Source organism: Colias philodice, chromosome 17 (genome assembly GCF_061535455.1).
Source record: "Colias philodice isolate Cphi_HAF_F1 chromosome 17, ilColPhil1 Martin Lab GWU primary, whole genome shotgun sequence".
NCBI classification, from domain to species: domain Eukaryota; kingdom Metazoa; phylum Arthropoda; class Insecta; order Lepidoptera; family Pieridae; genus Colias; species Colias philodice.
Window position 1 is genome coordinate 2848328 of NC_143102.1, and position 16765 is coordinate 2865092.

The following is a 16765-nucleotide window of genomic DNA, read 5'->3' on the forward strand; positions in this document are numbered from 1 at the left end:
ATTTGCTAGATTGTGTTCACTGCATTTCGAGCCTGCGTGTTATCAAGATGGATACTCTAGAAGAATTGTGCAATCTTACGCTTACGTTTTTTTTTTGTTCCTTTAGATAATAAATACATTTGTGTGTGAGTGAATTTTTATTTGGAAATTTTTTTACACATTTACTATAAATGTGTAACTATGTGAAAATTAAACGGTTGATTAAATGACAGTTCTCATAGATGAGAAACTACTATTGAAATACATACTTAATTGCGTTTTCAAAGAAAAACCCGCATAGTTCCCATTCCTGTGGGATTTACGGGATCAAAAGTAATTTTTCCAAATTTCATTGTAATCGGTTTAGTAGTATTCGCGTGAAAGAGTAACAAACATCCATCCTCACAAACTTTCGCTTTTTTAGTAGGATGTAAGGAAAATGTTTTCTTTAAAACTGTCCTTTTATGAACTTGTTAAAATTCATGCTGACTGTGCCTTTCTCCTCACTCCTTTAACTTTATTGATCTTTATTTTAAATTATGTAGTTATTTATTATTTCAAGTTTTAAAATTTATTTTAAAATATACTAGCTTTCCGCCCGCGTTTTTAAAGAAAATCCCGCACAGTTCCCGTTCACGTGGGATTTCCGGTATAAAACCTATCCTATGTGTGTATGTACAAAATTTCATTGTAATCGGTTCAGCAGTGAAAGAGAAAGTTATCCATTCTCGCATAATTTCGCATTTATTATATTCGTAGGATTAAACAAATAATGTATTCAACTGAAATTTATGATTAATTTTGTTTTTTTTTATTATTTATTATTTCACGAAACCGTAAATGCAAAATGCATTCACGATTTTATCGATTGAAGCACATCCCATCACTATCACCTTCTATCTATCTAAATACGTACCTATAGTAAAAATGGTGCCATGACTATGTTGAAACGTAGCTTGTAGTCTATAGCTATCTCATTCTTTCTTACGACGTTTTCTTTAGATAGAAAGAAACAAATATATGTAAATTGTATACGCTCGATACAAGTACTCTATAGGTTTATTCCTCTGAGGTCTTGGTTCTTTTTTATGCCGACCTCTAATGTCAAGTCAATCACTAGTGCCATCTGTTAATGCCATCCAAAAATAATGTATCTATATAGATAACAGCTGCTAGGTACTGTTTAAATATCTAGCTGAACCTTTACACCAGTAGCAAAGATTAAGCTCACATTAAGCTAGATATTTAACAGTAGATACTACAAAGTAAAGAGGTTTCGTATATTAAACAACATACGAAACCTCTCTATTTGTAGTATTTACTGTTAAATATCTAGCATAATCATTGCTACTGGTGTAAAGGTTCAGCTAGATATTAAAACAGTAGCCGTTCTTAGCAAGAAATAATTTTAGGTGATGAAAAAAAACAAGTTCGATATTTTATTTATTACATTTATTAAATTTATGCTTCACATAATATGCTTGTGCTGCCAGTTTGATTTCATCCTCACCATCATATTTGATTTTGTACGGCACCAACTATAAATTAAAACATTAGGTACCATGTTATTAAAATATTTTTTTAATTGATCTTCATGATAATTACAAGTAAACGGGTACCATTCTACCATTATATCAGCAAGCATGTAAATTTTATCCTTTATTTTGCTTTTTGGAACATTTTCTTTGAGAATACCCGTTACTATTTCTTGCAATTGAATGAAACCTTTTTCCATACCTTTTGAAGGATACACAAGACAGTGGCTACTTATTTTGTATTCCTTAGATCTAATGTAGGCATTTGAAGCTGTATTTTTATCACCGACCATGTCTTTTTTACAGATCTTACAATCTTTGCTTATATTTTTCAAACATTTACTGAGGACCCATCCACATACATAATTTGCCTGTCCCACATCTTTTGGATCACAGTCAATATTTATTTGAGGCACTACAATTTCTTCACCCTCATTACTCGCAGACTGAAAAAGTAGTGCCTCATCATTGGGAACATTAGATTGTTCTTTTAAAAAGAAGTCTAATGAATGTAACACATTATTGTCATCATTTTCGCAATTACTATTGACCGAGTGTGGTGTGTTAAAATTATTTAAAAGTAATGATTTATAGGCACCCTCAAAGTGAATAGTATTGGGTGCCGTATTGCGTACACCATAACTTCTTATGTTCCCAAAGAAGTTTTCTAATGGGTCCTGATTAAAATTCCGTGTAAGCATGGCATCAAATGCATATTTTTCGGATAGTATTTTCCACAAATATTGTATACCTTCAATGGTACGGATAAAATTATTTATTGATGGTACTGTACAATCAATATAGTAGATTTGATCTTTATTATCTTTTTTACTTTTTAGAAATTTCATAGATTTTAGAATTCGCAAGGCTTCTGTCCATAATTGATGATGAGGTGAATTCTTTCTAACACAACTTTTATATATTTTGCCATTGTTGGGATAAAATGTACTTGCATTTAACGAGTCAAAAAGATTGTCCATAATTTTCGTGAATTTTATAATTTGTCGACATTCCACCGGACACACGCCTCTTCCCGTGAGGTGTTCAGCTGCCACAGCGACGCTGTGGCTGAAGATTTGCGCAGCTGTTTTCATCTTCATTTTCTTCGTGTATACATGTCTGACTGTATACAGTACGAATGTTCTGCTATTATTGCGTTTTGAGAGATGGAACCTGAAACAACAGCATGCCATTATTTACAATAATGTTGAATAACAAATAAAATTATGTCAAGTTATAATATGATAAATGGTCAATTATATCCAAATTTATATCAAACTATCTGAGCCCGTGACTTCGTTCGCATGGAATTCGAAAAAAGGGTGACAAACTCATTATTTGCGGTTGGTACAGTAGCTGTTTCTAGGAGTTGAACCGCAAAATTAAGTTTGTTTTGCATTGTTCATAGAGGTAGCTTTCACAATGTGAAAATAAAAGTAGTCTTAGAAGTGTACCTGTAACTGTTTCAGTTGAAGCTTCTGGAAGTGGCAGTGTCACCTGTGGTAATGAATGATCTAAATCAGGAGCAGGCACAGTGACCACTTGTGTTGAAGATAAATCACCTGCAACAGTGAAAAATTTAAATTATATATGTGGTTACATCAGGATGGGTACCTTAACATTATCCACTATGCAACTATGATATGTAGGGTAAAGCAGCCAGTGAAATTACTAGCATGTGATACTGAAGAACTTATACCTCAAGGTGGTCACCACTTACCATCCACCAAGGGCAATAAAAAAAACTACTACCTACTTACAAAATAACCATGGGGAATAAACTTGCCTTACACAAAACTCGACACATAGTTGCAGTAGCAGATGTGGAGCAAATTAAAGGGAGTTATTAAGGCAGCTTTCACTTACCGTGAAGATGTAGTGTAGGAATAGCCATATAATTTAATCGATTATTCCGATTCTTATCACAATCACGGAAATGAATATCACAGATAGAGACCTTCTTCTTATAATATTCATAGTCTGATGGTGTTTCCAATTTGCCACCAACAATATGAACCCAGGCCTTGAAACGCTCAGGATTTCTTTCCATATGTGGAAATTGGTGGAATATTAAAATAAAGAAAATTATAAAAACTGCTAAAAAAACTAAACTAAAAACTAAACTGAACTAAACTGTTAAATTCACATAAAAATAAAATCATGATAAAATTATTTTGTATAATATAAAAAAAAACAAAATTCAAACGTCATATTCCTGAATTCTTTTCGGCATTTTAATCAAATTTGTCATACTGCCATCTGCAGGATACTTGAGTAAATATAAATTGCTTAGTAATTTCGGATGGTGTCGTTAGAGAGTGCTATTTTCAATTCAGTGGAGCTTGTTTTAAGTGTCCCCCCACTGAATAAATCACTCAACTGGCGGCGGGAGGAATCACTTACGTACTCTACTATTTCACTTGCCCTTATGGCTGGTTCACACTTTGATTAGTGCGAGTGCAGGTGATGAGTAGTACTACGTGTGGACAGCGACTGTTTAGTGCGAGTGTTTAGTAGGCTGTGTAGTAAAGTGAATAGAAGCGTGTTCTATTTTTTTGCGAGTGGACTGCGAGTAGCCACGTCCCGCGCGCCCTCCCTTCCCCCTCACTCGCAGCGTGCCTGCACTCGCACTAATCACTGCGAGTGCAGGTGATTAGTGCGAGTGCAGGACAATGGTGAAATTCGCGACGCTACCCACAACGCTAAACACTAAACACTAAACACTCCTGTCCAGACGTGTTTAGGCAGGCACACTGCGAGTGAGGGGGAAGAGAGGGCGCGCGGGACGTGGCTACTCGCAGTCCACTCGCAAAAAAATAGAACACGCTTCTATTCACTTTACTACACAGCCTACTAAACACTCGCACTAAACAGTCGCTGTCCACACGTAGTACTACTCATCACCTGCACTCGCACTAATCAAAGTGTGAACCAGCCATTACACTTGCCAATATGGCTGGTTCACACTTTGATTAGTGCGAGTGCAGGTGATGAGTGCGAGTGCAGGTGTGTAGTGCGAGTAGTGTCCAATTGACTGCGAGTGCAGGTGATTAGTGCGAGTGCAGGTGTGTAGTGCGAGTAGTGTCCAATTGACTGCGAGTGCAGGTGATTAGTGCGAGTGCAGGCACGCTGCGAGTGAGGGGGAAGGGAGGGCGCGCGGGACGTGGCTACTCGCAGTCCACTCGCAAAAAAATAGAACACGCTTCTATTCACTTTACTACACAGCCTACTAAACACTCGCACTAAACAGTCGCTGTCCACACGTAGTACTACTCATCACCTGCACTCGCACTAATCAAAGTGTGAACCAGCCATTACTAGTCTATGAAATATGAACATATGGTTTTGACAGTTGAAGAAAATATGGTTCATATCGGCGATCTTCTCATTGCAGAAAGTGCATATATTGCTGTTAATTATGTTCAGTCTTGCAAGGTGTGCGGGTGCTTTATTGTGGCCAAATCTTAATCTATTGATTGTGGTGATAAACTCACGACTAGCTATATCCAGCTCATCATACCAAGGTCTTCTCTGTAAATCCTATTGAATATTTCCATACCATTTTCCTTTAAATTTCTGATCCTCCTTCCAGAATTGTAACCACATACTATTTAACGAGACATTTACATCGTAATAATAATCAGTCATAGGAACATGTATCACATTTCTGACGTCAATAGCATTGACCCCTACATAAGCAGTTTTGTCCGCTATTTCGTTGCCCAAAATACCTTTATGGGAGGGAAGTGGGAACCCACATAAATGCAACTATAACTCCTTTATTATGCAACCGCCATACAAAATCCTTAATAAAATAGATAATATAATTAGTTTTAAAATTAAGATTTACAAGTTTCAGACTATTTATTAGACTTAAAGAATCTGTTAAGATTAGAAAATATTTACAATTATTTACACAACTAATCAATTTTAAAGCTTCAAAAACTGCATATGCCTCTGCCGTATAAATAGAGCACTGTTGATGTAGAACAAAGCTTTGAGCAGTGCCCCTTTGGGGATCATACACTGCACTTCTCACATAATCTGTACCTTTACTACCATCAGTGTAGACTGTATAATAGTTTTGGTTCTCTTCTAAGAATGCTAGAAAATCAGAATTGTTATCAATTGACCTAGATAAAATTGATATTGGATGTATAATACTATTGAATGAATGAGTGTAACATGACCAGTGAGATTGTTTTTTGACATTTGAACATTGAGATTTTATTTCCAGGAAAATATGGCACAAAGTTGGGCATATACCTTTTAGCAGATCATTAGGTGAAGTCAGTGGACCATCTGTGCTTATTAAATGAGGTGAGGTGATTTTATTTATAATAAGGAGATTGTTTGATGATAGTAGTTTTAAACAATATCTTTTTGCAAGTTTGATTCGTCTCAATAACAGAGGCATAATATTTGTTTCAACTTCCATGGCCCTTATGGGAGTCAAACACATTGCCCCTGATATGATCCTCAAAGCTTTGTTCTGTATTATATCCAGTTTATGAGAATGAGTGCTATTTAAATATGCCAAAGAACTATAATCAAAATGACTTCTGACTATGGATTTATATAAAATTGAAAGTATTTTGGGATCAGCACCCCATGCTACACCTGCTAGACATCTCAAAATGTTAACACCATTTAATGCATTTCTAGATATATGTTTAATATGTTCTTCAAATGTGAGCTTGTGATCAATTATGATACCCAAGAATTTGTGGGACATTACTCTTGGAATAATATCACCATTAAAAACGACATTGATTAGTGGTGAATCCTTACTAAATAGCATAACACTACTTTTAGCAGCATTTATTTTTTAATTTAATTTGTGCTGATAGTAGTTACTCAACTGCCTTAAAGCAATGTTAACATTTCTAATGGCTGTGGTTAAATTCACATCTGAACTGTACAATGCTAAATCATCTGCAAACTGAAGTATATTTACATTTTTAGTATTTACATATTTACATATCTCACAAGTATACAAATTATATAATAAGGGTGATAAAGTTGCACCCTGCATAGTACCCTTTGACACAGTTCTGGGTCCATGTAAGATATTGTTATGCTTAACATATAATATTCTATTATTAAGAAAATCATAAATCCATTTACACAATTGTCCAGGTACACCTGCATTGCTTAAAACCTTCACCAGTATGCCAGGATCTACATTATCAAATGCACCTTGCACATCTAGAAATACACAAACTGTGTGTAATCTCTTGTCTTTTGCATTTTTCAGATCACTTATAAGAGAAACGAAACTGTCAGCACAACTTCGTCCTCTGCGAAATCCATATTGAACATGAGGGATAACACTGTTTGATTCTGCATACCAATCAAGGCGAGTTTTCACCATGTTTTCAAATATCTTTCCAAGACATGACGACAGTGAAATTGGACGATAGGAACTAGCCTGTTCAGGTGGTTTATCTTGTTTAAGTATAGGTAGAACACATTGAGTTTTCCATTAACTTGGTATTAACTTTTTATGCCAAAGATTATTAAGAACATTCAAAAATAAATTTTGTATTGATTCAGGTAGATGTTTAATCAATAAATATGGAAAATCGTCTAAACCAGGACTAGTATTTCTCCTAGATTGTAAACTCATTAGGAATTCAGACCATGAAAAAGGATCCAATAAAAATCGTGATTGCGGATTTTCATTATTAATATTAAAATAATTGTCTAATTGAACCCAGTCAGTCAAATTGGTACTATCTGATAGTCTATCCAGTAGTGGTTGCACAAATTCATCTTTATATGACTTATTACTAATTCTGATATTCTTAAATCTTTTAATCAGATTCCAGATTTGACTGATGGGAGTAGTTCTATTGAAACTGTTACAGAAACTATTCCAGCTAATTCTTTTTTGCTCCTTGATAGTCCTTTTTTTTAAAGCATCTAATTTTTTATAGTTAATGTAATTATTAATGGTTGGATCATTTCTGTACAATTTCAATGCTTCATAAGATTTAATAACAGATTGTTCACAGATGCTGTTCCACCAGGGAGCTGGTGGTCTACTCCTGAAGTTGGTCCTGGTGAATCTAGGAATTACAATTTCTTTGAGTTTATCAAGCCGATTACAGAACTCCTGATAAGATTTCATCGGGTTCTCTGCACTGACTATCATGTCTTGGAAGACTGAATGTGAGGTTTCTGCATAATGAGTCCAATCAGTTTTGTTATATAAAAATTTGTCAACATGTTTATTGATTGTGTATCTTTCAATGCACATAGTAATGTCTGTGATGGTTGGGTAATGATAACTACCCATAGGATCATCATACACAGACCACTCACAAAGTGGGGCCAATTCAGGGCTAATAAAACTGACATCTATTGCTGAAGGATTGCGTGTAGGATAATTTACAGTAGTGAAGCTACCATTATTCAAAATGCACAAATCATATTCATCAATTATATCATACAAGTTTTGACCACGAGCTTTAGTAGATAGACATCCAAAAGCAATATGGTGTGCATTGAAATCACCACTCGCAAAAAGAGGTTTTGGTAAATCTCTTATAATATTGCGCAATCTATTCATTCTTATATGTCCGCTTGAGGGAGGGCAATACACACAAAGAATAGATAGTGTAGTATTTTCTGTATATAAACTTATTGCTATATTTTGTATATCTTCATAAAAAGAGGTATTTAAAACATTGTATTTCAAATGTTCCTTAACTAATATTCCCACACCATTACGAGCATTTTTAGAATTTCTGTTGTAAAAATTGTAATTAGAAATATGAAATGATTGATGATCTTTCAACCATGTCTCATTTAATAAACATATATCAATATCTTTTTCATTTAAAAATTTTATAAGAAGAGGTTTTTTGTGATTTGCACCTTGGACTTTGAATTGCGCAATACGTAAAGAGGGAGTTCTATGAGTCTTTGTATCCATTATGTTGACAAATTTTTAATAAGGACATCTTTAATTAATGAAGAAGTAATTGGTTCGTTATCACTTTTATTGCCTATTTGCACCAGTGTGTGTACTAGGGCCATAAGTACATCACTGTTTCCAATGATTTGTGATTTTATATCGTGAATATTTACATTCTTTAATACAGGTTTAATATTTACAGACTTATTTACAGGTTTTTGTACAATATTTACATTTTTATTTACAGGGATGCCACGTGATGGCAGAGAAGGGAAGTCAGTACTTTCTTTTGTCTTAGCAACACTAGCATAGGTAATTTTATTTTTCTTCTCTAATATTTTATTCATTTTAATGGGACATACTTTAGAAATAGCTAAATGAGGTCCACTGCAATTCACACAGCAAATCTCATCTGGTCTATTGCATTCTTTATATGAGTGATCACCTGAACAGATTGAACACCGCTGTTTGCCATTACATATATTAGCAGAATGATTAAATTTAAAACATTTGTAACATTGTTGAAGAGGAGGAATATAATCAAAAACTCTATAAGAGAATAAATCATATTGTACGTTCTCCGGTAAGGAATTTGTCAGAAATGTGATACTGACAGTTTGTGTTCCTACTAACTCGTGTCCTACTTTTTTCATAAATCGCCTAACTGCAATTATTTCATATACTGAGGTTAACTTTGTAAACAATTCTTTATTTGATAGATTAGTTGGTACGAATCTGATTATACCAGTCTTTTCTATTTGCGCTGCTGGAATGTATGCTTTTATGTTGTATTTTTGCAGGAAGTTGCCGTGGTTAAGAAAATTGTTAGCGGTGTTGTGCTGGTTGAAAATCACAACTATTTTATTGGCGCTAATACGCCTCAGTGCCACCACACCTTTTATATTACTAAATATATGATTTAAATAAACTGGACTTTTATTTCCTATTCTTTCTTCTTTGTTTTTACTTTCAACAAATACTTTGAATTGCATGTTAATGTTACTGTCCGGATAAAGTCTTTTATAATTTGGTTTACGGAAAGGTAGAAAAGAAGAGTCACTCTCACCACCGCCGCCAGTACCCGAAACATCTCGATCTTCTGGATGTCGTGGTCTCTTCTTAAAGGGCTGATAGACGTAGGAACTTTAAAACCGCGGTTTTAAAGTTCGCGTACTTACTCGGCTCGACGTCGGTGACACACGCAAGAGCTTGGTCAGTAGCTTCTCGCGTGTCACCGATATCGAATGTCTCTATGTCATCAACAGAGGGAATTTTATGTTATTCAGGAATTAAATATAGACATTTTTAATTTAATAACCAGCACTTATTTTTAAGTAAATAGCATTCTAACAAAATAAATGTTCAAATTTTCGTTTTTACTATTATATTTTGAGGGTACTTTACAAAAAAAGAGCGTGTGCGCCGAGCCCACGCGTCAGGAGTGAAACTTCCTTGGCGTGATTCAAAGATACCTTCGCCAATATTCAATTATATTATATTCATTCATATTAATTATATTAAATTATTTTCATAAAACTAAAAGAAGAAGACGAAATTAATTGAACTTTTGCACTTAGTAACACCTATTATTGCTAGACAGTAGTGTTGCCGAACTATCGATAGTTTGACTATCGATAGTTGACCTTGAAAATAAGTCAGAATATCGATAGCACTATCGATAGTATCGATATTATCGATACTATCGATAGCGTTAATCATGGAATACTATTGATGAACTGCAATAGTATCGATAAAATCGATAGTATTGATTGCCAATAGTTGCTATACTATCGATACTGTCGATAGTATCGATACTATTGCTACTGAATATTGCAACTACAATCGATACTATCGATAGTACTGATACTATCGATAGTTTTGAGCTATCGATAGTAGTAAATTGTGCAATAGTATTGTTCACGATTTCTTGGTATAATGGGTCAGTCAATGGGCTTATTGGATTACGAATTAACGAACTAAAAAAAATGGATTGTACAAAGCGCCAATAGATAACTTGAAAAGTATTATAACCAAACATCTAGTTCTCTGTCATCCACTATAATATTATTGATAAAGCAATACTATCGAGAAAAAGGTCACTATCGATGGGACGATATTATCGATAGTATCGACACTATCGATAGTATCGATAGTTCGTTCGATATTGAGCTTCGATAGTATCGACACTATCGATAGTATCGATAGTTCGTTCGATATTGAGCTTCGATAGTATCGATACTATCGATGGTATTGCTATGTGTCGATAGTATTTACGCTTATAGGACTATCGATACTATCGATAGTATCGACACTATCGATAGTATCGATAGTGCTATCGATACTATTGCTTTTCCCCAACTATCGATAGTTAATCGATAGACTATCGATAGTGGACTATCGAGCGGCAACACTACTAGACAGGCTCGCGGCTCGCGGCTCGCGGCGGTGACAGACGTGCGAGCGAAGGCGGGCTACGAGTAAAATTTCAAACATGTTGGATCGTCAACGAACTTACTCGACGGTTTTTAAGTACGCGTACTTGGGGTGACACACGAGCGAAAAAGGTCGTCGAGCCACAAGTTCGCGTACTTACTCGTACGTTTGTCACCCCTGTTAGAGGTGGGCGGGTTATCGCCGCCCCCCTCATTTCCATCCATTTTTTTATGAATACGCTATATTAATGTTATAATTTTAAACTTATTTACACTTATTAATGAAAAATTGTATTTAATTTAATTTAAATTTCAAAACTATGAACCGCGCTTTTTCAAATTCCCGCCAGAATCCTCCGCTGATGTCCATCCTGCACAGAGCAAAATTTGCTGTTAAATGAAATTTCCATAGATGAAATATATTCTTCAAGGTACAAATTAATTAATTTAGCCATTAGGTATGTCAAATTCTAGATATATTCATTGCATTGCAGTAAATTAAAGTTATTTACCGTATTTAAATAATTTTATAAACACATAAACTATCATTTTATCTTTCATTAAATAATAATAATATTTCAGGACAATTTTCACACACGGCACGATGATCCCATATCCCGTAATAAGCTTTCGCTTGTGTTATGGAAACCAGATGGCTGATAAACATACTTATATAATTTTGAAATAAATAATTATGTACATAAATAATTAACACCCAGACACAGAGCAAACATCTATGTTCATCACACAAATATTTGCCCCGGGTGGGAATCAAACCCACGACTTACTACTATACACCAGTGCAAACTTAGCACCCCAGGGTTAAAATATTCCCCACGCGAGCGTAAGTGTAACTATATGGACGCGAGTAATTAAGGGTTAAGTACTATTAAACTGTAGTCTGTATCAAAATAATTCCTTAACTTTTTGAAGACAACTTAAATCTTATTATTTCATCATGCAAATTAGATAAATTTACGTTAACTATAAATTTACAACATATATGTATATTTCATAATAATGTTGTAGGGAGTGATGAGTGGCGATTGAAGCTGATCATCTGTATAACTGAGGCAAGGCAGATGAAGTTTGACAATTATAATATGTGGAGGTGAGAATTATGATTATCTAAACTGACATCCTACATATTCCAAGCATTTATGAACAGTTATTTTTTAAAACTATCACTAATTCCGATAGTAATTTGAAAATGTTCCACCAAAGCTAGGATTTAAAAAAAATCATACATACTATAATGATATACTTTCTATGAAAGCTTCCGAGGAACTTACTATATAAAAAATGGTGAATTATGTTAATAAAATATTAAACATAAAAATATATAAAGTTACATGACATTATTTTATATTTATTATAAACAGGACTGTAGAACATGCAATGAGATGTCAAGACTTGCCGTTGGATTGCTGTGTACATGATATGAAAGGGCTCTGGCAGCACTTAAAGATAACATTCAATGTAAGATTTCGTATATATTGATTGATTTTGGCTTAGACACTTCAAAAAACGAATTTAAAACTACTTTCAAGTATCCAAGAATATAAAAAAATTAAAATAAATAAGCAGCATGTAAAAAAATCGGTTTATTAGTAAACTTTTATACTAAACTGTATAAAAATTCACAAAACATACCAAAATAATTATAACCACAATTTTTTTTATTAAGGGCTGATTCTTCAATCCTTGGTTAAAACTTATTCGTCGAATAATGTATAAAACTACCATTTTAAAAACGTATTCTAATTGCCCGTATTTGATAGTTTATGTGACATTTTAATATTATCGTGTAATACTTTATTGGACGGATAAGTTTTATCCAAGCATTGAAAAATCGGCCATTATTCAAATTATCTAACTTTTTAAATACCTACTCAGTTTCATAGAATAGAAAAGTTTAATTGTACAAAATTGAATATACAGTGAAAACCATCACATTACGTAACATGTTTTTTATACGCAGAGAAAACACAGATTAAAAATCAAAAAAGGTGAAGGAGGTGTGCGTGAATGGCCGTTATATGAACATAATATGTTAGATTATTATAAAAAAGTAGATCCCAGTTACGTGGAGCGACTGGAGACATTGCCCCCTAAAGAATTATTCCGATCTAGCATCAGTACACAAATATGTATCGTGGCTTTCTATTCTATGTCGTGATCCTACAACCTACAGAATCTGTTAGTCCGAGCTTTTCGGGAAAGTTTGATGAATGTATTTACTAAAACACAAATACTGACTTCACAGCATAACCCCTCTGGTAGATGTAGAAAACAGATACGCATCTATTAAAAAGTTACCGAACGGACATAAAACCAATAAATACCTATATACATTACTCCTATCAACTAAAGTGCATCTATATCAATGAGTTTAATAAACCTCAACCATCACGGTAGCTCCACTTAACGGTCTATTTATTGATCTCCAAAATAAGATCCCATTTAACCCTTTGGAATGTCGATGGATCACGTCAGTGGGGCGTAATAATGAACGCATTCGTTCACCCTGCTCGCAGCGGCGCCGGCGCACCTCCTGCGGCCTGCCGTCCACAAGGCGCAACCACAAAGTTCATCGATCACCTCAGTCCTCAGTTCGCGATCGACTGCGCTGTGGACTGCGCGTGAGCGCACTACTACGAGCTTTATTTAGATCAAACGCCGCGATCTCAAACAAAGTAAAAAGTGTTCGTTAGTCGAGATTAGAACAAAACAGGCAACATGGCTGCGTTTGGCATGGTGAGAGCTCATCAATTATAATGAACGCTTTGGGATAGGATATTTATCCAGTTTAAAATAAATTTAAGAAGTTTAGGATACCTCAAAATTTACGCAACTGCATCTAAGATTACCATTTTCGCACGACTGCATTTCAGTAATATCATTTGGACTTTAATTAATTATTTTTAATTAATGTACCTAAGAAAATGTGATATATTCAGACGGGAAGAAATCGGTCAGTAATAAAAATATAAAACAATAGTATGGATATACATATATTTTAGTGGATCTAAATTAAACTTGTAAAGTGTTATTTTTTAATCGTATTACCTACTTTCTGATCCAGCGAAAATTATTTTCCTGTCATGATAAAATTTTGCTAAGTACCTATACAATATTATATTGTAATGCAGAATGCTACAAGGAAACAAAATGGATTGAATTATAATTTTAATACCTATTGAGTTAAATATTTCCATATTATTATACCTATTTTATGATATAAAACACATAATAATTATGTCACTTAATCAAGGAAATATACAATACATAAACACCACTTCTTGTGATAAATGTCTCGCTAAAGTTATTTGTAATTAATTAAAATAATCAGACGAATTAATTGAACTCAAATATGTGTTTATAAGCTTCAATACCTAATTAATATTTTATTTTAGCATTTTAAATTTGCATTGAAAAGCTCTGGAATAACAAAATGTTACCAATATTATTTTAATGTTTATTTGACGGCATTTTTAAATTCAATATTCAGTAGTATAACACCTATCTAAGTCTGTAATTTAGATTATGTATAAATTAAAAAAATAATCTTGAAGGTGATAGGTAAATAAACTAAATTTTATTTAGAGAAAGCGATTAAAAATACGCTAAGGTTATCAGAGTCTATAGTTGGCTATTGTTTATATCTATTATCTACAAAATAACTTATTTAGAATGTCTTATAACTACAAGTGAGTAAATACGTTTCATTTTTCAAAATAGTATGTATGTACTTTGAAACTTACATAATTCGTCAAGGAAGAAGTTTTTTCAGTTAAAATTAATATAGAGCTTAAAGCTCTTTTAATAAGTCAATATAACTTTCTATCATATTTTGATTCTGACAGTCACGTAGGTTTATTTGGTCTCGGTCAAAAGTTTTAGTTAATGCTAACATTACATTTTGTAAGGATATTGTCTATATACATATACAGGGTGGAAGGTTAAGATGGGGCATGAAGGGCAGGTACCTTAACCGTTGTAGCTACATGAAAACGATCTTAGGAGACTATCCTTAAATTCTTGAGAAATTTTAATCTGCATTCACAGATTTATGAAAAAATGTACGGTCAGCAAGGAAATCGGCAGTTTTCAAAAAAAATTTTTTTGATGCCAATCGATCCAGTTTCTCATAGGGATCAAAACACTCTAAAAGACCAACTAAGGTATGAGTACTAGAAAAGTCAGAAATCGCGAAAAACTATTTCCACACATTCACTAAGAAAATAAGTGATTCAACAAAAGATGCGCTAATAGAAAACTCCAAAGAGATTTTCAGGCTTCAATATTTTTTGTTTCTGGTTATTAAAACACATACTGATAATAAGAAGAAACATTAATTTAATTAAACGGTTGTCAAAGGAAATAAAAAATAACAAAATAATAACAAAAAACAACATTTAAAGTGGTGATAATTCCAGAATTTCTGAAATAATTTACATAAAACTTATGATATGAGATGCTCAAAGTGGTCACCGTTTTGACGTAAACATAGGTTTGTTCGTTTTGAACGACGCGGACGTGTCAAGCTTTTCTTAAATGAGCCACTTTCTGCTAGATTTTTTACAAGATTCGCAATTACCTTTCGCGTCGGTACATGTCGCATTGGATATTTACTCCTGTACCATTCCAATGCAACTGTTGGGTTTTTATTATTTAAAAAGTAAGCCTCTAACAGATCTAAACGTTCCAAATTATTTAAGGACATTTTTAGTGAAGACAGAGTGACTTTTGGTAACTTTTGTTTTCTATGTGTTATTGTTTACATAAGCCATAAAAATGTAAAATGTGACGATATTCAAATTTAAATAATTTTTCATCTCGTGCACGACCTGCCAGCCACCGCCCGCTCATGCCCCGCGTCGCTGGCATGTTATGCTGCTGTGCCTTTGTCTTTTTACTTGTTAATGAATGAAAATAGTTTTTCGCGATTTCTGACTTTTCTAGTACTCATACCTCAGTTGGTCTTTTAGAGTGTTTTGATCCCCATGAGAAACTGGATCGATTGGCATCAAAAAAATTTTTTTTGAAAACTGCCGATTTCCTTGCTGACCGTACATTTTTTCATAAATCTGTGAATGCAGATTAAAATTTCTCAAGAATTTAAGGATAGTCTCCTAAGATCGTTTTCATGTAGCTACAACGGTTAAGGTACCTGCCCTTCATGCCCCATCTTAACCTTCCACCCTGTATAATAAAATCGTAGGAAAGTCAAAACTGTACATTGAATATTTTTTTAAAAGAATACATAATCCATGATCTATAATCGATATAGAAGCCAAAAACATAGTTTTTAGAATTTTTGTCTGTTTGTCTGTTTGTCGGTTTGTCTGTTTGTCGGTTTGTCTGTTTGTCTGTATATGTGTCCAGGCTAATCTCGAAAAGTACAGCATAGATTGACTTCAAATTTTGCATGAATATTACTAACAGGTCGGGTGAGGCTTTTATATACATATTATCATGCTATCACCTCCGGGGGAGGAGCTGTGAACCTTTATTTTTCTTACGTATTCCGTGTATTACGACACCGTTCAATCAAGACTCATGTTTAAATGTTGTTTTTGAGTAAGCCACGCTATTATCTAGCTTTACACTATAAAAACTACGTCATTTACGTAATTTTGGCAGAGAAACAGTTTAATGAATCTTAGTAGTATAAAGACAAATTTGAAACAGCGCCATCTATGAAGTGTTATAAAGGGCCGCCGAGAAGCGCCGGCGCACCTCCTGCGCCTGCCCAGTCCACAAGGCGCAACCACAAACTACAAAGTTCATCGATCACCTCAGTCCTCAGTTTGCGATCGACTGCGCGTGAGCGCACTACTACGAGCTTTATTTAGATCAAACGCCGCGATCTCAAACAAAGTAAAAAGTGTTCG

At 34.0% G+C, this 16765-nt stretch overlaps 3 protein-coding genes, 1 long non-coding RNA gene and 1 pseudogene across 4 annotated transcripts; 2 read left to right on the forward strand and 3 right to left on the reverse strand.

Moving 5' to 3' along the window:
- Positions 1-1418: 1418 nt before the first annotated feature.
- On the reverse strand, positions 1419-2536 carry LOC149480900 (uncharacterized; annotated as a pseudogene).
- A 74-nt stretch (positions 2537-2610) lies between these two features.
- LOC149480901 (uncharacterized) lies at positions 2611-3592 on the reverse strand. The gene is made up of 3 exons (XM_089706093.1): positions 3381-3592; positions 2969-3076; positions 2611-2687 (listed from the first exon to the last, which is right to left on the reverse strand). The coding sequence occupies exons 1-3, from the start codon at positions 3562-3564 to the stop codon at positions 2611-2613; spliced, it is 369 nt and encodes a 122-aa protein (XP_089562219.1). The 5' UTR covers positions 3565-3592.
- A 1952-nt stretch (positions 3593-5544) lies between these two features.
- Positions 5545-8719, forward strand: LOC149480902 (uncharacterized). The gene is made up of 4 exons (XR_016316924.1): positions 5545-5834; positions 6772-6873; positions 7532-7693; positions 8684-8719. It is a non-coding gene; the product is annotated as an uncharacterized LOC149480902 (long non-coding RNA).
- Positions 8454-11093, reverse strand: LOC149480903 (uncharacterized). The gene is made up of 2 exons (XM_089705806.1): positions 11053-11093; positions 8454-9558 (listed from the first exon to the last, which is right to left on the reverse strand). The coding sequence occupies exons 1-2, from the start codon at positions 11091-11093 to the stop codon at positions 8454-8456; spliced, it is 1146 nt and encodes a 381-aa protein (XP_089561932.1).
- Positions 11094-11883: 790 nt separating this feature from the next.
- LOC149480904 (uncharacterized) lies at positions 11884-13047 on the forward strand. The gene is made up of 3 exons (XM_089706094.1): positions 11884-11979; positions 12251-12347; positions 12850-13047. Exons 1-3 carry the CDS (start codon positions 11951-11953, stop codon positions 13045-13047), a joined length of 324 nt encoding a protein of 107 aa, XP_089562220.1. The 5' UTR covers positions 11884-11950.
- The last annotated feature ends 3718 nt before the right edge of the window (positions 13048-16765 follow it).